Source organism: Leptodactylus fuscus, chromosome 2 (genome assembly GCF_031893055.1).
Source record: "Leptodactylus fuscus isolate aLepFus1 chromosome 2, aLepFus1.hap2, whole genome shotgun sequence".
Classification (NCBI taxonomy): Eukaryota; Metazoa; Chordata; class Amphibia; order Anura; family Leptodactylidae; genus Leptodactylus; species Leptodactylus fuscus.
In genome coordinates, this window is record NC_134266.1 from 137,271,005 (window position 1) to 137,294,734 (window position 23,730).

Consider the following 23,730-nt stretch of genomic DNA (forward strand, 5'->3'; position numbering starts at 1 on the left):
TATAGAGCAGCAGGTGAAGAGGTGTTGTGGAGACGTAGGATACCCTAATATGTCTGCTACATGAGGGGCTCTATGATGTATACTGTTGCTGTGAATGGTGTTACCCACTTGCAGCACATAACGTTACATTTCTGCTGTGGCTGCACGGTGCTTTCCTATTATTCCACCCGGGTCACCACACATTCACTTCGCAAATACATGCCACTCCTCCGGGTGTCTTGCACACCCCCCTTAGGCGCGGCCCCTTTAAGACAGTCTCAGCCCTCGGGCGTCGTCACGTGACGGGTCTTTGTCCGAACATTCGGGCGACGGAAACAAGACCGGAGAAATCAAAAGCGGGTGAGAAGGAATACAGACGCGACCGGACACCCGAAAGGGGGTGGTGTCTTCGGTATGTATATCTGCGTGCTGCCGGAATACTGCAATCAGGAGACGAGTGCACCGACTCAGGTGACCCGGGTGCGGGCGGGGTGTGTGCATGTCGGCGGCAGCCAGAGTATGGCTACCGCAGCATCACAGGGCACCGGTGACCAGCTTGGGAGTCACACTAGACCGTAGACATGCATGGGTAGTTTCGGTTTTCGGGTCACTGATGGCAAAAAATGGACCGGCTGCTGGAGAAAAGGCGAGGAACGAATATTAGGTATGGCCTCTAAACCAAGGTGGGTAATAATTGAAGGAATATTCCGGTACCGAATCTCCCGGTAAGGGTGTGGCATATGACAGACAGTACCGGCTACCAATTACGTTTCTACGGTGCTAAACAACCCGCCTCTACCTGAATGACAGATAGCGGAGCCTATGGTAGTGGTCAGCCTTAATCCGCCTTTACCGGCGTAGCGAGCAGCCAATAGGAGCCGCACTTATATACTAGGTGCTGCAGTGATTGACATGAGGCTGGACCAATAAGTGAGCTGTGCGGAGAGGCTTCATCTTGCGTGTGTGACAGCTAATGTGAAGTGTCAGAGATATCTATTGGAGGAAAGCGATGAGTGGAGCGGAGAGCACACGTTATACCCACCCTGCTACCGGGGCATTATATTGTGCCAAGTACTAGGGAAGGGGTATTTGCTGGGTACACCCCAGGAAATGCCCCTAGTTACACAATGAACTCCATCCCTTACCTGCAATGAGCGCTCCAGTGATGCTTAGGCTATGTTCACATCTGCACTTTTACTTCAGTTTTTCTGTTCTGATTTATCAACAATAGCCAGATATGCCGCATGACGGACACTAGCAGCTCTTGGTGGACCCTATTGACCATTATGGCTTTCATCAGGTCTCCATTGCTTTGTCCATAAAACTGCCTTCTGACCAGATGTGAACACTGCCTAACACTGTGCCAGGTGTGCTGTCAATTTAAAGAATAGCACTGTGTGCAGTGGCGTCCTTGTCGTGAAAAGTGATACACAAATGGAAATGGAGTCACAAGAAAACAAAAACTTTTTAATGCGGATTTACTTCTCCCAATAATTGAATGGGAACCTCCAGAAAAAGGGGGAGCTCCTAGGTGAACAGGCAAATCTGCCACTAGGGGGAGCTTGCTGTGTGTGTACTAAGGTTACAGGTAAAAAATATGCAAATCTAGTCTCCTGGATGGAATTAGGAGAGCAGAGTGCACTCTGTACACCACCCTATAGAGGGCAGCATCCTTAACATCATGAACGACTCAGTTATAAAGTCTTTTAATCATAATGTGGATTTAATTGCTAAATCAGTATTTCTGTCCCAAGTCTCTCACTCTGCTAAATCAGTATCCCTACGCTATGCTGAGGATGGCCCAATAGGCCGAAACAGCGCTGACCATAGCTGGGAATCTGTTCCTTTTGGGACAGAAATACTGATTTAGCAATTAAATCCACATTATGATTAAAAGACTTTATAACTGAGTCGTTCATGATGTTAAGGATGCTGCCCTCTATAGGGTGGTGTACAGAGTGCACTCTGCTCTCCTAATTCCATCCAGGAGAATAGATTTGCATATTTTTTACCCATAATCCCTAGCGGAGCAGGAATGACTTGTAAGTCTCCGTACTGCCTATGTAGGCAAACACTCTCCCTAATGTGGACGAGTGCCCCCATACTAAGGTTACAGTCATCCATAATGAATATATAATGTTTTAGGCAAAAAATCTTACACATTATACAGTAGAAGCCAAGTGAAGTGAATTATATAGGACATGCTACTAGCGCTGTGTCAGAATGTCACCTTAGAGTATATTCACATACAACGGATACTTGTCATTTTACCACTTTGGAACTGTGTGTGGAAAATCTGCATTGTATTTCACTACCAGTATAGCCCATGAATGTACACGAAAGCTCGCCCACACGTGAACTACGAAATACAGTAAAAAAACAAACTCTGGAGCAAAAAACACGGTGGGAACAAATCGCATTTTTTTTCCGCAGTGTTTTACATTGCATTTTCTCTGAATGTTTCTCTGCCCCTATTATACAGAAAACCCAATCATTTCTGCAGGTATAATTGACATGCTGTGATTTTCAAAAATGCTAAAGTTTTTGAAAACACAGCTTTTCCGCAGCTGATTTTATTTTATTTTTTTTCTCTGCAACATTTGGATGAGATTAGCCAGAATCATATTCACTTTACAGGTACTGCAAAACACTGCATTTTCACAACGTGGGGCCTGCAGTTCCTGCAAAGTGGATTGCAGCATGTCAAGTATACCTGTAAAAACATAATGGAAGCAAAAAGTCTTTCTGTGAAAACTGCTTCAAGAAAAATCACAATGCGTTTCCACAGCGGTTTTTCCCGCAGCACTTTTTGGCTTTAGGCTAAGGTCTCACATTGCAGAAACACAGCTTTTTTTTTTTTTGCAGATTTTGTTGTGTTTTTTTTTTTTTTTTTTTTTTTTGAGACAAAGCCAAAAATGGCTACAAAAGGAATGGGAAATATATAGGAAGTTCTTATACTTCTCCATTCTGCTCAATCCACTCTCGGCTTTGGCTCGAAAAAACTGCAACAAAAAAACCTGTAACGTGGGAAATCGCTGCGGGAACAACCGTGGCGGGAACGCATTGTGGTTCTTCTTGCAGCACTTTGAACAGAAAGTTCACAGAGTTTTCCTCCGCGGACTTACCGTTATACCATTGTTACCATTATATCTACGGCAAAGCTGCCATTGTTTCCGTAGATATAATTGACATGCTGCAATTTCTAGAACCGCCCCGGTTTTGGAAATTGCAGCGTGTCTGCGCTGCAGTTTTTCCCACAAAGTGGGCATGGGATTCACATGAATCCCATCCACTTTGTAGATACTGTAAAACGCCACAGGCAAATCGTGGCGTTTCCAGCCCATGGGGCCCCAGCCTTAAACAGGTTTTTCTACCTTTTTAAAGTGGACTTTTCACCGATTTGGGCACAGGCAGTTCTGTATACTGCTGGAAAGCTGACAGTGCGCTGTATTCAGCGCACTGTCGGCTTTCCCGATCTGTGCCCCGGGTGAAGAGCTATCGATCCCAGTACCGTAGCTCTTTACATTCAGAAGGGCGTTCCTGACAGTCTGTCAGGACCATCCTTCTCCACAGTAGCACCTATAGCGCTGTACTGTGTGAGCGGGGAGGAACGCCCCCTCCCCTCCTGATAATACTCATCTATAGACGAGCACTGTGAGCAGAGGGAGGGGGCGTTCCTCCCCACTCACACTGTACAGCGCGATAGGCGCTGCTGAGGAGAAGAACGTACCTGACAGACTGTCAGGAACGCCCTTCTGACTGTAAAGAGCTACAGTACCGGGACCGAAAGTTCTTCACCCGGGGCACAGATCAGGAAAGCCGACAGCTTTCCAGCAGTATATAGAACTGCCTGTGCCCAAATCGGTGAAAGGTCCTCTTTAATATTGATGACATCTGTAGAATAAGTCATTACTATCTAATTGGCACTTGACACCTCACAATCAGCTGTTCTAAGCAGCCTCTGGTGCCTGAACTATGCGGTGGATGGACCCGGAAGATGTGTGTGCAACTTCAGCTCAGTCCCCATTCAAATGAATGTGAGTTGAGCTACAATAGCAAGGTAAGGACACAGTGAATAGATCCATCTGCTTTCTGCTTCAGAGACTGGTGGAGGTGGTGGGTGTCAGATCCACATCGAATGGATATTGATGACATATCCCAAGAATAAGTCATTAATATCACAAGGCTCAAAAAACCTTTTAAGCACTGCCTTTTTTTTACTGTTTTTAAATGGGCTATCCACCTTTGCAATATTAATGGCTTATCTGCAGGATAGGCAACCAATATTAGATGTGCGGAGGTCCAACAGCCGGGACCTCCACTCTACATTTTAAAGTTAAAAAGGCTTTCAGCTCACCAGTATTTTCCTCTGTTACACAGTGCACTTGGAAGGATGGATTTCTCCTCTCATCATATTCGACTCCTACAGCAGTTGGATGAACAGAGAAAGAAAGACCTGTTTTGTGATTGTCACATCATGGTGGAAGGCCAGATGTTCAAGGCTCATAGAAATGTTCTCTTTGCGAGCAGTGGCTACTTCAAAATGCTGCTGTCCCAAAGTTGCAAGGATGTAAGCAAACCCACAACCGCCAGCTTTGATGTTTTCTCTGCTGACACATTCACTGCCATCTTAGATTTTGTGTATTCTGGCAAATTGCCTCTGTCGGGGCAGAATGTCATTGAAGTTATGTCAGCAGCTAGTTATTTGCAAATGACTGATGTTATCACCGTATGTAAGATGTTTATCAAATCTTCCCTGGATATAAATGAAAAGGATAGGGATGGCTTCTTTAGCTTGTCTGACAAGGACAATGGCACCAATGGCACTGGACTTTATGCAGCTGGCTGGAGGACTGAAAATAGCCCCACACACCCTCATGAAGCAGCAGAACATAGTGGTTTCATTGCCGGATACAATTACCCCCCTCCTATCAATCCACGGTTGCAGCGTTCTTTCTCTAAACATTCCCGCAAACCAGAGCATGTCCGCAAGCACCGTAGACGGTTAATGCCTGAGCCCCTGAACTCCTCGTGTGTTACATCAGTACCATTGGGCGACCTTGTGGGTGGTTCTGCAGAATGTATAGTGCATGATGAAGAGAATACAATGCAGGATGACGAACCACAATCCCATGAAGAATTGGTGTGTCCAAAGCCTGAAGAAGAGGAGGAAGGTGATACTGCTCAAAGTTGGCCAGAGTCACCACAGCACATAGATTCTGGTGACCAGGACATGGCTCCACGTATCTCCAAAGCAGATGAGTTGTACAAAGCAATGCCTACCATCTTAGGTGTTATGTCTGGTTGGAGCGAAGGTAAGCGTTACAGTATGTTTGTTGACAAGAAGTCACTGGTTATGAATACTAAAGTCTGTATTTTATTACCTATCTTATCGCCAGCCCAGTGTTACAATGTAATACCAATGCACACATAAATAGTATGTTAGAACATGTAAAATGTTTCACTATATGTATGAATTTATAGATTGAAAAGTGGTTAGCTAAGAAACCACACGGACCCCATAGACTATAACGGGGCCCGTGTGTTTCCGCACAAATCATGCGGAGAGGAAAGTACTGCAAGCAGCACTTTTCTCTCCGCCTGATCGGTGCGGAAAACACATGGATCCCATTACAGTCTGGGGTCTGTGTGGTTTCTTAGCTAACCGCTTTTTAATGTGTTCGTTATTCTGTTCGGGGGTCCCCAAGTGGACTCTCTGGACGGAATACCGAATGCAGATGTGAACCAGGCCTCAGTAAATGGGGCTACTTCCCATTGACATCAAATAGCTGATCCATGTGGGGCCACCTTTATGTGCCTTCAGTCCCCAAGCACAGATTTATGGTCAATCCTAAGTATAGGCCATAAAAAAAACTCTGGAAAATCCCGTGCTCCCTTTCAGAAATGAACAAACATGACTAAAGAAAGTGTCTGATATATATATTTATTTTTTTTACATTATGGTCAATAGGAACAGGCACTGACAGAACTCAATTTGTGTTCGTTACTCTACTATTGTTAATGTTTGTTGCTCTCATCCTATGACTGATGACAGCAACAGAAAGGTAGTGTGAACATACCTTCAAACTGCCAATACACAATAGGTAAATGCTGGCAAACAGTGATTCCTTCCCCCTATATATGCATGCCTTAGCTGAGCGTGCATGTGTGCTCCATAAGAAAAGGGAAATAAACAGCCAGTCATAAGGTGAATGAACATTTGCAGGATTGTAAGTGATCCTTTCCCAGGTTAAAGGGGTTGTCCAGGCAAAATTGGACAACCCCTTTAGTGTGTCCTGGTTCTTCTGCTCCGGCAGCTTCTCCCAGGTTGTTCACGGAGTTCCACTGAAGCCGCTGATTGGCCTTAGTAGTCAGGTGACTGGAAGCCTATCAGCAGCTTCAGCAGAACTCAGGAAGAGACTCCTGATATCACAGGTAGTGACATCGCATGCCCTTCGCTCATTGGCCTTATTGGTCACATGACTGCTGAGACCAATCAGCGGCTTCAGTGGAACTCCAGAAGAGAACTGTTCAGCAGAAGGACCGGCACACGCTGGGAGGACACTGGAGCATCGGGGACAAGTATGAATTTTTATTATTTTTTTTCAATGCCTCGACTGATTTGAAAGTTAAAAGGGTTGTTCATTTTTGCCTGGACAACCCCTTTAAACGCCCTGCAATCAGCTAACAAGCATAGACTTGTTTATTGTTTGCATGTTTGTAATAAAGCATTAAACGCATGATCATTTGATGGCTATGCATCTCCCTTTGGTAGCAAGGATGTGCTGCCAAAAATCAGCCAAGGAAAAAGGTATTCAGGCAGAATGATCTCATGCATCCTGCTGGCACCTTTGTATAAGAAAATGGTGGCAATGTGTGTGACCAATGTTGGGACTTTGGGGGAATGCACTTATTACAGGCAATAACACTGTATACCAGCTTAGGTTTATTAAAGGGGCTCTATAAAAACACATATGCAAGTCATACCTATCGTGGGCGGTGATGCACGATCTGACGTCATCTTCTGGCACGCCTTCCTCTTTCGGCAACTCCCTCCACTCCTGGCTCTACCCCGGCTTCATCGTCCTCTGCTTCCGGCAGGATTGGTTCAAATCCGGCGCGTGCGCAGTAGCACTGTGCAGGCTCCAGCGCCATTTTTCTCAATGGCAGTATGCTCGCGTTTGTTCTAAGGGGGAACTGAGCATATGAACCAATCCCGCCGTAAGAAGAGGACGATGAAGCCAGGGAAAAGCCAGGACCAGAAGGCGTTGCCGAAAGAAGAGGTAGGAGTGCCACAAGATGATGTCGGACCGTGCATCACCGCCCACCGTTAGGTATGATTTACATATATGTTTTTATTTTAAAACAGGGGGGTTTAAAATAGGATTAGCGGTGCCTGAATAATCTTTTTAAAGGCTATTCACACATATGTGGGGCTCATACAGCAAAATTTTGCTGTTAGAGCCCCTTTAAAGTCCCCAACAACCAAGAATTTTTATTACTGTCTAATGAGCATTTTTCAGCAGCGGAATTTGTGTAGTTTTTTTCTTTAACAAGTAACAACACTTTATCTGTGTTAATGAACATACTAGAAAATGTCTACAGTAGATGCAAATGTTCTTGTATTCTTATTTCTGTAACTTTTCTGTTTCTAGATGACCTCAGCCCTGTGAGGTTTAAATGTCCGTTTTGTACTCACACTGTTAAGCGCAAAGCTGATCTTAAGCGCCATCTTCGGTGTCACACAGGAGAGAGGCCATATCCCTGTGAGGCCTGTGGGAAGAGGTTCACACGTTTGGAGCATCTCCGCAACCATTTTCAAACTGTATGTAATGAAAATTGCTGCATTTACAAATACAAATGTGTATGCGTGAAGTTGGCACACAGCCTGGCAGAAGGTGCATCACATGAGGAGGCACACCCTCCACCAACTTCAGAGCTAGGAAGACTGGCATGAGTAATGCCAGTCTTCCTAAATCTGCCCTATTGAATTTTTGGTGGAGAATGTTTAGCAATTGCGATAGCAATTTTCTGCAGTGATTGCTGTTTTAATCTACATCTTCCTCTTGACAAGCTATATAAAAGCAAGTAAGGTGGTGGTGGACAGAGTTTTCAACCCAAATTGTATGCTAATTGTTTCATGAGATTTTAACAATGTCTGTATCAGGCCAAAATCCTGCCAGTACTTTGCATCTCTCTATTGTATTATAATGCAGGATGTGTATGTCTCAATCACTACCACCATTGGGGAGATCTGTCTACAAAATAATCTAACTCAAACCAAATATCACTAGATAATAATCAGTGAAATTTGGTCCGTGTGTTTGCCAGAATTACCAGCCTGACCTTCATGCCGGAAGCGGGACTACTAGCAGCAGTTGTCTATGCTAGAACTTCACTCCAAACATGAAGGTCAGGCTGGTAAATCCGGCAAACACACGGACCAAGTTTTACAGATTTAAATTTGGCCATGTGAAAAAAGTTTAAGGCAGTGGACTAGGATACATGAGGAGGAATTATGGGCATGTTTTGAGACTATAAACTGGAATATCTTTTGCAAACCTCATCACTTAAACAAGTCGGTTGAGGTTGTTTTAAGCTATGTGAATTTTTGTATGAATATGATTGTTCCATTGAAAAAGGGGAGGCATTTACAAATAACCTATGGATGACTAATGATTTAAGGGAGATGTTAAAGGGGTTGTCCAGGATAACTAAAACCCTACACTAATCTAAATAACCTCCCTTCCTCCGCCTACTTTCTAAATTACATAATTAATCAAAAATGCATATTTATCCAGGGACATTTTCTGATTATCCGGTGACGATCCGTTTCCTTATTACCCCACCCCACACCATCACACTTATCTTCTTTCTGTCTAGGCTTCCTTCTGCGGGGAACAGCTCCTCCTTCTTCCTTGATGTCACCATGCGCAACAGAGTCAAAGTCCTGGCTTAGCGCTGAAGCCCACACCACATCTCTATTATGTAAGCTGGGAGCTTGCATAATAGAGATATATTGAAGGCTATGGCACAGTGCTGCGCTCTTCCAGTCAAAAAAGAGGAGAGTCATTCCCCGCAGAAGGAAGACCGGAAGAAGACAGGTAAAGTATAATAGGGTATGGGTTGGGCTGAATGAGTTGGGAAGGGCTAGCAGTGGGAGGAATTACTTAAGGAGACCGGGAGGTTATTGTAGGTTCTGTATTAGAACAAAACGTACATTGTGAATGGTGATTAAAGCCAAAACTTGCCAGGTCCCAAACTATGGTATGCAGGAAGTGAGTGATGTGCATGTAGTGATTAATAAATTAGCATTTTCCTGTGCCCTCAATTTAGATCCATGAAGCAGGCAAACTCATCTGCAGACGTTGCAAGTTACCGGTCACAGACGTCACAGGTCGAGTTATTCAAGATGGGACAAGAAGGTACCGTTTGTGTCATCCATGTCTATCAGAAGCTGGTTTGGATAATGTCAACTTTGATTTTGGGGATGACCAGCCCCTAGTTTTACCACCAGAAAATGAGCGGGAGCAGAGTTGGAACTTCAAGGACGATACTAAAGAGGAGAATAGTGGCGATCGTCCAGAATCAGAACTTGTTATTCAAGAAGTAGAGGACAGTGAAGAAGAAGACTCAAAGTCCCGAATAAAGTGAATTTACACATGAGCAAGAATAGACTTTAAAGAAGATACATTGGTGTACTCCCACTCACAAAACTGGTTGTGATGTAAACAACTATTGTGTTGTATTTTTATCTATGTCCGTTATTTTATTGATTTATAGTAATTATACACCATTTTATTAGCAGTATCTTCCAGGATTACACCATTGCTATGACTGGACCCCACATTTTCCTCTTGGATGTTACAGTATGTGTGGTCATGGATGTTACATTTCCTTTTCTTATGTAAATAACTGGTAGTAAACCCTTATCTCCTCAGAAACCACACCTGGCACTATGTGAAATATACCTCTGTATGTTAAGGATATGATATTTCTGGATGTTTCACTGTAATGAAGGATTATACTTTTCACAAATATTTCTTGTGTAGTTTTCTTGTTACAGCACAAGTAAATTTAATAACACAATAGGTCCACAAAAAACAAAACAACAAAAAAAAAAACTTATGCTTATAAGAGACAAAGCAACGATTAAAAATAAATTTATTTCTGGTTTTCAGTGCAAATCGCAAGTGACCTCAACACTTACTACATGTGCCAGGAGTGTAGAGTCATAAAAATATTTACTGGCTCTGGCTTCAAAATAGCTACCGTATATACTCGAGGATAAGCCGACCCGAATATAAGCAGAGGCCCCTAATTTTACCTCAAAAAACTGGGAAAACTTATTGACGCGAGTATAAGCCGAGGGGGGAAATGCAGCAGCTACTGGAAAATTACAAAAATTAAAATGGTCGGAGTTCTTGGGTGCAGTAATTGCTGGGTGCTGGGGAAGGGGTGTTTTGGTTGTCTGTCTGCTCCTTCCCTGAGCTTGAGGACTGGGGGGGGGGTTCCCCACACTTGGAACTCAGCCTGGCTGAATATAGGGTATCTGCAGTGCTCCTATTAACCCCTTCTCCAGGGAATAGAAGCATTGCAGATACCCTATATTCAGTAGACTGGGCACTTAGCGACACAGAGATACCTATTGTGTATGCGTTTCACAGTAATTTTCTACTTTTGAGGGCAGGTTCACACCAGTGCCCAATCTCCATTATGCAGATTTCCGTTCCCTGCCCGAGAAACTGGGTAGGAGATGGAAACCGGCAGGCAGTTTTCAAAAGTGTCCGCTGGTGAGCATCTTCTACTCTCCGTAGCGAAACTGTGTCTGGTTAAAAAAAACAAAACTAAGTCAGACATGCAGGAGTTTGTGTCCGGTAAAAAAAAATTATATTATATTTTATATTTATATATATATATATATATATATATATATATATATATATATATATAATATAATTTCGCCGCGGAGAGCAGACGGGCGCTCACCAGCGGACACTGAAAGTCGGTTTCCGTCTTCTGTTGACAGATGTGTATTGCAGTCTATGAGAGATTACGTTACTCTTGCAGAGGGTCACAGACCAGCCGCAATAGTAATATAGCAATGACAGGTCTGGGAGCCTTCATTAGGCTCCTGGCTGTCATCAAAACAGGTTGGCTCGCTCCTGCGAGCTCGTTGCACAGGAGACGGCCTGCAACTTTAAAGGTATGGGGCCAGATCTCCTGAGGACATCTCCGCTGTTAACTCTTACAGCGGAGATGCCGAGTCTCGGCGCCATTACACTTACAGAACAGTCATTCGGACCCAGCCTACAGCCACCGGGGTGGGTGCCAGAGCCCGCAGTATCCCCACGCTCCTACCAGGAGCATGGTGATGCTGTACATTTCAAACTGCAGAAGTACTTACGGTACTTCTGCTAGCACACTGGAAAGCAGACACGCCGATGTGACGGAGCGGTGGGGGGGAGCAGGGTCTGCGTTCCTGGCCTGCTAGCAGAAAATTACTGTAATGAATCTAGTATAAGCCGAGGAGCACTTTTTCAGCACAAAAACTGTATACTGCTTATACTCGAGTATATACGGTATATTTTACAGTTATTGTACATTTATTTAGATGTATAGATTGTCACATATTCATTTCTTAGGCTTATTTTTTCTTTGCTACTTCTGTTTGTACTATAGCTGTCATCCATTTATGAAGTCAGAGCCAGGCCAACCAACTCCACAATCCTGTCTAGATCAGTTTACCACTGCATGTAAACAACAGTCCATTTTCCCAATCATGCCTTACAGAAGGCAAGGCGTTTCTATGGTCAGCCTGTAACATTTCAGCTGTCTTCCCTCAACTTCAAAGATAACTGAGGAGAATTCTAGTAAATGTCAGATATCAATAATGACAAAAACCTCAGGTTTCTCTTCTTCACAGATCTGCATGGCTGAATATGTAATAGCTTTCACTTCTGTGCCCTGGCAAAAGATCAGAAGACAGTTTAAGGATATGGGCTTTGCTTGATACAACGTTGTTTTGTATTCATGACAAAACATTTATTGAATGTTGAAACTAAAGCTGCAGTAGCATCTGAAGTCAGGGCCAAGCATACCCGAGCTGCTCAGCAATAATCCCAATACCGGCAAAGTCATCAACTAACCACTGGTTCTTTCATAAAAAAAAACACAAGGTATTACCCAGTGGGTGCTACTACTGCTTCATTTTATTTTTAACATATTGTTACCTACAATAATTTTATTATGCTATGCCTTCCTGTTTTAAGATGAGTTTACGTGGCAAAAAAAATGAAGTAGTCAGTATCGACACTTTGATTTCCGTTGCCAGTTAGGCCTAATCTGCAAGAGCTCCCAAGCTGTGATATCTGTCAAGATTTTTTTGCGGCCTCCTGTGATCTCTGCCTCCCATTCCGGGAAGAATCTGCCACGAATAAGAGTGGAATCTGCTCCCAAATCAGTGGTAGATTCCTCTGTGTGAACGTACCATTACATTGAGAAACTTAAAATATTATATCTATAGGTTTATAGCAAAAGGCCACTGTGTAAGAAAATTGAGCTTCTTGCTGTCTAACATTAATTTGTAAAGATGTTAAAGCGTGGGAAAGAAGTCACATGGGCATATCATATGGCAGCCTCCATCTTTCTTTCTATCAGGCAGATAAGGTAAAATATGAGCACGTTTACAGCTTGTGCTACAGCAAATTATTTAAAGGGGTTGTAGAGGATAAATGGAAAGCTCTACACCAGGGGTGCCCAATACGTCGATCGCGATCTACCAGTCGATCGCGAAGGACGTATGGGTCGATCGTGGGATCGGTGTCTGCTTTTTGACAGCGCAGGCTGAGAATCATCTCCAGACAATGGCAGGCCGGGGCCTTGCACTCGTTCACAGTCAGGGCTGTGGCGGCCCCGCCTGCCAGTGTCCGGAGATGATTCTCAGCCTGCGCTGTCAAAAAGCAGACACTGGAGAGCTGTCTCTTGCTCTCACGCTCCGCTCTGCCCACAGGCCCCGCCCCCTGGCCCGCCCACAAGAAATGGATAGTAGATCTTATCCATTGGTAAGTTTCTAAAGTAGCTCACATGCTCAAAAAGTGTGAGCAACCCTGCTCTACATTAATCTAAATACCTTTCCCCCTTCTACTTTCTAAATAGCATAATTAATCATAAATGTATTGTTACCCATATTCCTTCTATCTGTGGGACTGCTCCTGTTTTTACTGAAATTGCAGGCGTGCACTCTTCTCCAAGCACTGCTGCCGATAATTCAACTCTACAGCTCAGCTTCCCTGCATGTGCAGTAGAGGTGGATCGTCACACAGAGCAGCACTCGAAGAAGAGCATAAGCCTGCAGAATCAGTATAAAAAAAAAAAAAAAAAAAGGAGGGGCCGTCCTGCAGAAAGAAGCCTGAAAGTATGAGAGGTAAGTATATATTGGGGTTGGGCTGAGTAGGTAGGGAAGGGGCAGTAGTGGGGTGATAGCTAGAGAGACAGGGAAGGCATGACAGGGAGTAAGGTGAGAGGGGTTAGTGTCGAAGTGACATAGCTGAACCACGTATCCAAAGCAGGAGAAACCAGGAGCTCCCTTGAAATCACTCAAAACATGGCTAAAGGTATATGGGTACATTTAATAGCACTAACATTTAAAAAAAAAAAAAAAATAAAATAACTTTTTTTTGTCCAGAAAAACCCTTTAACAGTGTTAGGGCTGGTTTACATTAACGATTGGCTTCCATCCGGAAGGAGTCCGCATGAGGTTCGTGCGGGCAGTGCGCGGCAAGCACACGGACCCCATTATAGTTTATGGGGTCCGTGTACTTAACTGCACAGCGCTTGCATTTGCGTTGGTATTCCATTTGGGGAGGGGGGGTCCTCATGTGGACTCCTTCCGGACAGAAACCGACCGCTAAAGTAAATCGGCCATTAGGGTGAGTTCACACAGCTGGAAACTACGAAAATTGGAGGCAGACATCCATCTCTAATTCAGATTCAAGTCTCCAGATGAATGGACCTAATCAGTGGCCTCTGAGTCTGTGGCAAGGTCGAGTAGGAAGCATACTTCTTTCAGCATCCTGGTCTGATCTCTGCCTCTTATTGAATACATTAAGAAGCAAAATCAGAACAGAATGCCAATTTTCGAGCAGAATCTGCAAATGAAGATGTTGGCAGGAAGCTGGAGGACTGGAAAATAAAAAGGATTCTGAGGTAGAAGTCTGTCCAAATTCCTATTCATTTTGCACTGTCTGAATTGCCCTTAAAGTTGAAATGGGTGATACAGCTGCTACTGTCTAATAACATGGCTTAAGACCGTAAAGAAGTAAAAGCTTATTATCGCTAGACAATAAGTATGTCAACTACTTTCCATTTCTCCCATCTTGCTTCAATAGTGGTCCTTAGTTCCATTTGACGTGGTACAAGTAAAATGTTCACATATAGCTCAGAACTAAAACTGCCTAACAAATCTGCCTTTTTGTGAAATAAATTAGAATTTACCTGAGGGTGCTTGGACAGACTAAATTCTTCTCCCCATCTGTAAAAAGAAACACAATAGGGTCAAACATAGAATACTGGAAAAAGCATTATTTTCTCCTCAAAGATTGATGAATTTAACAAATTTATACATTTCTTCACACTGGATATCCTTTAGGTTTCTTTCAAACAATCTGTATTGCAGGTTATTAAAAATAAAATAGACATTGTGCATCTAAGGCTAGTGTTCTTTGATTATTGTGAAAGGGCCCTTAGGGCTACCTTGAGAAGCTCTGACCACTGGTGTGGAAAGGAAACGACCAACTTCTTAGTGGAAGGCAGTGGATGGTCCGAGTGAAGCCTTTTAAGATATGGTCAAACACCCTGTGATTCAGAATTGTGACTTAGGCCCCGATTAAGCCAGGGACTAAAGCAGAAGGAGGATGGCAAAGGGCATGGGAAGGCCCGGGTAGGGCCAAGAAAGAAGGCCAAAGGCTGGAATGGGGATTTTTGGGCAGGGTGAATGGTTTCAAGAAATACTCAGAGATTTTACCTATAATTAATATAGTGTAGGAACTAATCGGACCATAACCACTGGTGCATCCAGCGTATGTAGCCCATACAGAATTTTCTAGACTTGCCTTTATATTAGTATTACCAAACTCTTTATTGTAAAAATTATTTAAGGGGGTTGTCCAAGATATTTTATTATTGCGGCAGGAGGCCAGGTAAAATGAAAATAAATAAGTAGAAATCAAACTCACCAGTCCCTGATACTCCGGTGTTCCAGGCGACTGTCTGGTCCCTCCTACAACAATCAGATGCCTAAGGAAAGGCTACACACAGGTGATGTTCCAGTTCCTTTCCTTATGCTGCTGATTGCCCTCTGCAGGAAGTTGCAGCATAAGGAAAGTTTTTTTTTTACTTTTTACTTTCCCTGGCCTCCTGCCGCAGTCTGCACATGTTTACAACTTTCTGGTTGCAAACATGAGCTTTTCTATTTACTTACAGAAAACATATCTTGAAATTATTAAATCCATACCTCCCACCTAGTAAATGCAGTGTACAGGTTTCAGCACCCGATACAGAAATAAGGGGAAAAAAATAAAGTAAAAGCTTTTACAGAAAGGAGTCAAGAAGAGTTAAAGTATCTCACAAAATATATTAATGACACCAATACTGCCAGAAAATCAAAAGTTGTATAATGTTCTCCATTTGGAGGAGAGATGGCTTACCCAATGGAACGGATCTTGAAATTCATTCTGTCTATGTGTAGCACTTTTACCTCCTAATAAAAAATAAAAAAAGGGTTACTTTCTAGTATGATCTACATAGCGGCTAGTTACAGTATTATAAAATACTTACCCGAGGTACGAAGTACTGATCAGCACTGAACTTATACAACCATTCGTCTAGGAAGTTATACAATAAGGAGAGCATATCGTTTCCTAACAAAGCCAGATATCAAAAATTAGACACACGGGGCAGTTAAACCAAAACAGTCTACCTTTTAGACAGTACAAAGTTAGACTAGACATTCTTAAACTGCACACCAAGTATCTAGTGCTGTTAATGCTAGAAGTCTAGTGTACTTTTAGACTGCCTAACTTTACACCACTTATTAATTGGTTTATTTTTGAGTCGCAAAAATGTGACATAGTGGCTGAAATTGTGGCACCGATTCCAAATTTGTTGCACAATGTTTGGCTCACTTTTTCAACAAGCCCCGCCACATGTCATGTGAAGCACACAGACGCTTTCTAAAACACATAGAAAATTAGGTGTAAAGCATGTACAGCAGTTTCTTAGAAATATATATATATATATATATATATATACACACACAACGTAATTTGCGTTATGTATTTCTCCGCAATGTGGGACTGGAAAATGCAGTTTTGTTTTGTATTTTTAGAGCTGTGTTTCTGCAACAGCTAAAAATGCATTGTTTTTTTGCAGCATGTAGCCTTACTTTTAATGAATTATTCCCATCTCAGCCATTCATCTCCATTCCATCTTTTAATCATAATGCTATAATAAAAGACTTTACTAATGTTCATATGCAACGCAGTTCTCACCTTCAGTCTGCACTTCTACTGTATCTATAGGCTCCACAGTCTCTATATCCGTCATGTAACCGAACATAGCCATGGCACATTGTTCAAATGCCTCCTCCAGTGTTTCACCCCAAGCATGTAGTCTGTAGAAACATAAGCTGCCCATTACTCAAGTGTTCTCAAAGAAGGTATCCTAGAGTTAAAAACTTCTTGAAAGAACATAGTTGCCTTTACCAGATGTTATTATGACTCATGCGTAATAAACCTGCAGTTACTAGCTGTGTTTCAGTACATTAAAAACACTAAAATGTGATTTAATACACTGTTGCATTTTAAGTACATCTGTCACCAGGTGGCAAAATACCTCTACCGGCTCGTTCACATCTGCGCCCGGTCTCTGTTCATGCAGGTTGCCGTTTCCTGCACAAAACTGAGCAGGAGACGGAAACCTGCAGGACTCTTTCAAACCCCTTTCATTTGAATGGGTTAGAAAAGTGTCCGGCCATGAGCGCCGGTGATCGTTTTATGCTCTCCGCGGCGTAACCGTTTTTTTTTTTTTTTTTTTTTTAAATCGGACACAGAGTCGGACATGCAGTACTCTGTGTCCGGTTTAAAAAAAAAAAAAAAAAAGTTTTGCGGCGGAGAGCATAAAACGCTCACCGGCGCTAACGGCTGGACCCGGTCTGACAGCTTTCCGTCTTCTGCATGCATGCAGGAGCTAGTGTGAATCCGGCGTCATTGTGTCAAAGAGAGAAGGTACCTTATACTTATGTCACTATATGGAGTACTTAAAGAGGTTGTCCAAGATAAAAACTAATCCCTACACTAATCTAAACACCCTCCTACTTTCTAAATAAAATAACTTATCAAATATGTATATTTACCTATATCCCTGAGGCTGTCATGTGACCGCCCCAGGGACACTTGCTGGTTATCCAGTGACAAGCGGTTTCCTCGTTTCCTAAAAGTCACTACTATTCCCCCCTCATCCACTCCATCATACTTATCTATCTTCCTTCCAGCCTTCTTCCTGCGGGACGGCTACTCTATCTTTTCTGACTGCCGACACACACTATAGACCCAGCTCCTACGCAGTAAAGGTGGATCATCGGCTGCAGGGCACAGAGCAACACTGGGACAATAGCGCATACCGGCAGAATCAGAAGAGAAGGATGGGCCGTCCCACAGGAGGAAGACTTGAAGAAAGAGAGGTAAGTAAAATGGGGTTGGGTTTGGGCTGAGTAGGTAGGGAAGGGCTAGTAGTGGGTGGGATAGCTAGAGAGACAGGGAGGGAGGGGTGCATGGGAGGGAGGGGTGCATGGGAGGGAGGGGTGCATGGGAGGGAGGGGTGCATGGGAGGGAGGGAGGGGTGCATGGGAGGGAGGGAGGGGTGCATGGGAGGGAGGGAGGGGTGCATGGGAGGGAGGGAGGGAGGGGTGCATGGGAGGGAGGGAGGGAAGAGGGGATGATGTGAGAGGGAGCTACAGTGGAAGTTATATAGTATGAAGCGGAATCAAGTAAACAAATGCAGAAGATACTAGCAGCTCCCAGAGACACCCAGATATCACTCAAAGCACAGCTAAAGGTATATGGGTACAATTATTAACAGCACTAACAGACCTTAAAAATAAATAAATAAAAAAAACAATCTCCAAGTTTGTAAGTAAAATATCTAGGGCGGAAAAAGGTCTTCACTGTTCAGGAAATTTGTAATACAATAAAAGCAGGAAAGGTCAATTTCACTCGCATGATATTCCAACAAATCCTCAGGTGTCAAGGAGATTCCTTTCCCTGCTTGTGACATGCATGAAGGGCTTGGCTGTCTGGTTATGTTACTGAGCTAAACCGACCCTCTTGTGTGTAACAGCTGATGTGAAGATAGAGTCAGGGACTGGTTTAGCTAATGAAATGAGCCAGACAGCTATCCACTTCAAACATGTCATGGATACACGAGGGGGGGGGGAGAATTTCTCTGCACCTGAGGATGTATCGGAGTGTCACATCTTACAGCACAAGCTGCACTTTGTAAACCATGTGAAAGGAACTGAAACCAGTCATCTGTGGAAATTAAAGAACAGTAAAACATCTCTGCAACAACCTCCCAAAATACCCTTCACAAGTGGTGTTCTATGGCAGTTTTCTAAGATGACAAAATAACAATGTATGGTCAAATTAAAAATATGTCAGAGAAAATATGGTCTGGATTAGGAGGGGTTAGTCAAATAGTCTTTGGGAGAGGTTTCACAGAATATTAATAAGCTTCTTTATTTTACATTCTCAAAATAATGAATTTTATGTGGGGTCAGATAAACCCTTTCATAACTTATGAAAGATGATTTTTCTGATCTTTTTCATCTATGAAAGAGAATCCAGGATTTGCTGGGGCGATACCATGTCAACCACCCAGAGATGCACTATCATCATTAATTCAGTCTGAAGACTAGTGGATCAATGTGGCTAGTACTATATAGGGTTCTATAGGTACCACATTATGACGAAGGGCTGCATATGAAATACTGCAGCAGTACTGGGTTTATTATAGGGGCACCCAATGAGGGAGCAGATGGCTGGTACAGGAGTCATCCTGTGACAACTGACAGGCCAAGTTCTTGAGGAGACCCAATGTCTGAACTGCATTACAGACAGCGGTAAAGAAAAGGACAGAGGTAATTTTTGTTGTTCTATATATACTGCGACTAAACAATGTACTGTATGTGAGGAAACAGAGTTAGAGGCTTGGCTTATGACAATAAGTTTGTCACTGGAGAGTATTAAGCCATATACTCAATACACTGCCCATTAAGTTTTTTTTTTAGTATGTGAAAAAGGTAACCCGTGTCACAGTTGGAGAGCATTTTTACCACAGAAAGCACTGTTACTAAAGGGCACACTGGGGGAGTATTATCACTATGTGGGAGGGCACTGTTTGCTGGACACACTTATTTCTGGTCAATTAATGTAGGCGCACTATCTGTGTCGTATTAATACGTTCAGAGGAGCCTTCTGTATGACGCCATTACAGTATTTGTAGGCACATGGAGAAAGACGATAGATACGTGATGATCCTATGATATTTGTGTGGAAAACTCTACAGAAATAACCTGCGGTTGGAGGAATTCATGGCAGTCTGTGGAGAGACATGGAAAGAGAATAGCTACAGTCGGGGGAAATGTAACTTCTGAACCACTGGATGAAATAGTCCTGGATAGGTTTCCTTCAGGAACAATCAAGAATTTGGTACATATGAATTGGGAGTTGGGCCTGGATCTTATATGATCCTAGTAACAACCAGTTCAAGTATTATTACTGTTGGAGGGAAATAAAAAGGCAAGACTTCAGTCGGTAAAACAGTTCAATAATTGCATCCCTGTGCAGCAGAACAGTTTACACTAGTAGAATGTTGTTTTTGACACACCGAGCACACCAAGTCCGTTGATACTTGTATGTGTCATGACAACTTGCTGCAGTTGTAACCACTTTCGGCCGGAAAAGTCGGGAGTCAAAACCCTGTAACTCTTATTTTTCCACTATCAGATCCATATCAGATCTTAATGTTTGTGGGATAAATTGTTCTTTAAGTTGCTACTATTAATTGTTCTGTATAATGTACTGGGAAGCTGGAAAAAAATTCAGCTTTCTTACAGGCTTTGTTCTTATGGCATTCACTGTGCAGCCAAAATGACACGTCACTTGTATTTATGTTTTGGTACGATTCCAGAGATACCAAATTTATATTATTTTATTTACATTTTCACCCCTTAACAAAAATACAAGACAGTGCAAAACTTTTTTTTTTTCTAAAAGTTGCCATATTTTGACACCCATAACTTTTTAGTACTTCCAAGTGCAGGGACACATAAGGAGTCTTTTTTTTTTTTGCAAGGTCAGGTGTATTTTTTAGTTATACCAGTTTGGGGAATTGCTATTGCTTTTTATTGAAAAGTTTACCTGAGGCAAAACAGTGGTTCTACAATTGTAGACCGAGCATTTTCGGACACAGGGATACCTCATGTTTACGTTTTTTCACAGTATTTAAGTACTTTTAGATGTGTTCTGGGGGGGGGGGGGCAATTTGACATATATATATATATATATATATATATATATATATTTTAAACTTTTTTTTGCATTTATTAGGCCCCCTAGGGGGTCTTGAACCCCAGGGGGTCTGATCACTTATGCAATGCATTGCAAAAAAATGTCAATTCTACTGCAAGCTACATACAGCAGCCTTAAGACAAGCCAGGGAGCCTTCACAAGGTACCCAGCTGTCATAGTAACAGAACGCCGTCCCCAGAGTTTGCGCTGGGTGCCGGCACCTGCGCGAGGGCACCAGAGGGGTTAATGACCGCGATCATTTCGGGAACCAATCGCAGACATTAGCACCGGGTCTCTGTTGTATAAAACAGCAGAGACTCAACAGCTATAGAGGCCGCTCAACTCCTGAGCGGCGGCCATATTTAAACACCCAATATCCGCCATATTATTACGGTGGATGTCAAGAGGGGGTTAAGGCCAAAATAGGTCAAATATGCCATTCAATGGGTATCTCTAAGTCTACATTTGCCATGCCATTTTTCAGTCTGTTCTGATCCACCACAGACAAAACGATGAATGCAGACGGAGCTTCAACCATTCTTATCCGTCACCATTGAGTGATATCAACATGGAAGTTTTTTCTGTCTTGTTTATGTTTTTTAACTAATGATAAAATGGTGTGACAAAGAAATGAAAAAACAGAACAGAAGAAAGCTTCCACCTTGTTTTTAAAGGGATTCTACCATTGAAATGAATTTTTTTGGCGATCACACGTCGGAATAGCCTTTAGAAAGGCTATTCGTCTCTTACCTTTCGACGTGGTCTCCACTTTGCCGTTCCTTAGAAATACCGGTTTTTACCAGTATGCAAATTAGTTCTCTCGCAGCAATGGGGGTGTCCCCACTACTGCTCGAAAAAAACACGCTCCAGTGACACCTCTGGGGCCCGCCCCCCATTGCTGCAAGAGAACTAATTTGCATACCGGTAAAAACCGGTATTTCTAAGGAACGCCGCAGCGGAGACCACGTCTAAAGGTAAGAGATGAATAGCCTTTCTAAAGGCTATTCCGACATGTGATCGCCAAAAAAATTAATTTCAATGGTAGAATCCCTTTAACATCAAAGTCAACGGAGACAAAATCAAAACAAACAGTGCTCCGTCTGCATCCGACATTCTGCTGACTTTTCAGTCCGTTTTTCTGATGCCAACAGCAGAGAAAAAGAATTCAGTGTGAACTTCACTTATTTAAATGGCCATTCAGTACACTGTCAGGAACTATCTTAGGCCCGATCCACATCTGCGTTTGGGTTTTCATTCAGGGAGTCGTTCCCCTCCCCCCCAACGGAAACCTATACGCATTAAAGAGCGGTTAGCTAAAGGAAACCCGCAGACCCCATAGACTATAATGGGGTATGTGTGGTTTCCGTACGAAACATGTGGAGAGAAAAGTGCTGCTTGCAGGACTTTTCTCTCCGTATGTTTTGTGCAGACACGGAGCGGAAACCACACAGACCCCATTATAGTCTCTAGAGGGGCGCAGGTTTCCCAGGTAACCGCTTTTTAATGCGTATAGATTTCTATTTGGTGGGTCCCCAAGCCGACTCCTCAAACGTAGATGTGAACAGGGCCTAACACTAGGTTCACACTAGTGTTCAGGTTTCTGTCCTTCATTTCTGGAAAAAAAAAACAACAACCTAAAACCTTATCTACTTAGAAAGCAGTTACATGGGGGCCACAGATTTCCAACAAAAACAGTACTTTGTAGGACTTTCCACTGATTTTAAGCAGAATGGGGGATAGAGTCTGGTACTAGTGTGAACCTAGCCTTAGACTGATCTATGCATGAGATTAATATGGCTAGAAATAGAGATAGAATACCATCACCAAACACCAGCATTTCTAGCAGCCGAAAATGATAACATACTGTACGTCCGCAGTGTGATCCAGATCTGAAAGACAAGGTTGTAGGTTAGTACAGCTCTGCATGCAGTAACAAGAGACAAACACAAGACAGCACGCTCTGTGACGCTGTCCGATAGCCGCGCACCATGTCCCCTCAGTGACACGTACATTCATGTTTCTTCACCACCGGAGGGTACTTGGCTTTTACCGCAGCCTGCTCCTCGGTCACCGTGTAGTACCGCTCATCCATGGCTCACAAGCACAGCCAATACAGCCTTCCGGGTTGCGCAGTCATCTCCGGTCACGTGGCCTTCACGCCTTACTACTGGACTGGAGAGGAGGATTACGTCACAACATAACTAGGCGGCCATGATTGGTGGGCAGTATGTGTCGTGTCCTGTACACACTTATACAAGACTTTATTTAGGTGAGAGGGATCTCATAGTGCCTGATGGGACAGCTTATACTGCGGCAATGACTCAATAAGTGGCTGGTGCTACTGTGTACTACCATGTGTACGTTGTACTAGTGCTACTGAGAGTTCTCTCAACAAAGTGTCTCCACTGTAGACAAATAACATGCAGTCAAAATCTCCCCCATCTACGGTTCTGCTATTATATTTTAGGATACGTGTTTTGCAGACCAATTTATTAAAAAAATATGCAAAGAGGTTTTTTTGTAATTATTGCATTTTTCTCTTTGTTTTTTCTTCCCCTATAAAATTCATAGAGAAAACACTTACAATTATGCTGCTAAAATGAACATGCCGTGTTTCTGAAACCTGAGCTTTTCAGCAGCTCTTTTTGAATGAGATTTACTAGAATCCAGTGGCGTAACTGAAGTCTTATGGGCCCGGGTGCAAACTTTTGTCTGGGGTCCCCTAACCCCCTTCGTAGAGCGAATTCTTGATAGTGGCGGTTACAGGTGCTGAAGTGATATCTCAGATATCTGAAAGGGATACAGCTTTAGTACTAACAACTGCAGTTATCAAGAATACGGTGAGTGAGCAGTGCACCACCCACCATGTAAACAATACATTACATTTTACAATACAATACAATACATTATACTTTGCAGACCCCCAAGTATAATGATCGGCGGACCGGGAGAGGTAAGGGAACGTAAAAAATACTGTTACTTACCTCTCCACGATCCTGCCAGGCCTCCTTCATACTTGTCTGACGTCTCTGACGTCACATGAACCCGGCCTGCTTCCCGGGTCATGTGACGTCCGACGTCATTAAAGAAGGACGAGAGCGGCGGCCGACAGCGTAGGAGCCGG

General features: G+C 43.2%; 2 protein-coding genes across 5 annotated transcripts in view; one reads left to right on the forward strand and one right to left on the reverse strand.

The window, feature by feature from the left end:
• Positions 1–250: 250 nt before the first annotated feature.
• Positions 251–23,730, forward strand: part of ZBTB8A (zinc finger and BTB domain containing 8A) — a 140,721-nt gene continuing 117,241 nt past the window's right edge. Inside the window, exons 1-4 of one of the 2 annotated variants that reach the window (XR_012715071.1) lie at positions 251–391; positions 4,360–5,294; positions 7,635–7,804; positions 9,316–9,738. Coding sequence is in view for 1 of the 2 variants with exons in the window: in XM_075264682.1 (XP_075120783.1) it covers positions 4,373–5,294; positions 7,635–7,804; positions 9,316–9,633 (1,410 nt within the window). In the remaining variant the exon portion in view is untranslated. Of the gene's footprint in view, positions 392–4,359; positions 5,295–7,634; positions 7,805–9,315; positions 10,021–23,730 lie in introns of those variants that run through there. The other variant, XM_075264682.1, reaches the window with a different exon arrangement.
• ZBTB8OS (zinc finger and BTB domain containing 8 opposite strand) lies at positions 10,112–22,744 on the reverse strand. 3 transcript variants are annotated; one of them, XM_075264723.1, is made up of 7 exons: positions 22,617–22,720; positions 22,438–22,495; positions 16,530–16,651; positions 15,817–15,899; positions 15,687–15,739; positions 14,476–14,512; positions 10,112–11,946 (listed from the first exon to the last, which is right to left on the reverse strand). In XM_075264723.1, exons 3-7 carry the CDS (start codon positions 16,600–16,602, stop codon positions 11,860–11,862), a joined length of 333 nt encoding a protein of 110 aa, XP_075120824.1. In that variant the 5' UTR covers positions 16,603–16,651; positions 22,438–22,495; positions 22,617–22,720; the 3' UTR covers positions 10,112–11,859. The 3 variants fall into 3 exon arrangements, with proteins under 3 accessions (XP_075120824.1, XP_075120825.1, XP_075120823.1); XM_075264724.1 differs by having other exon boundaries at positions 22,425–22,495; XM_075264722.1 differs by having other exon boundaries at positions 10,113–11,946; positions 22,471–22,495; positions 22,617–22,744.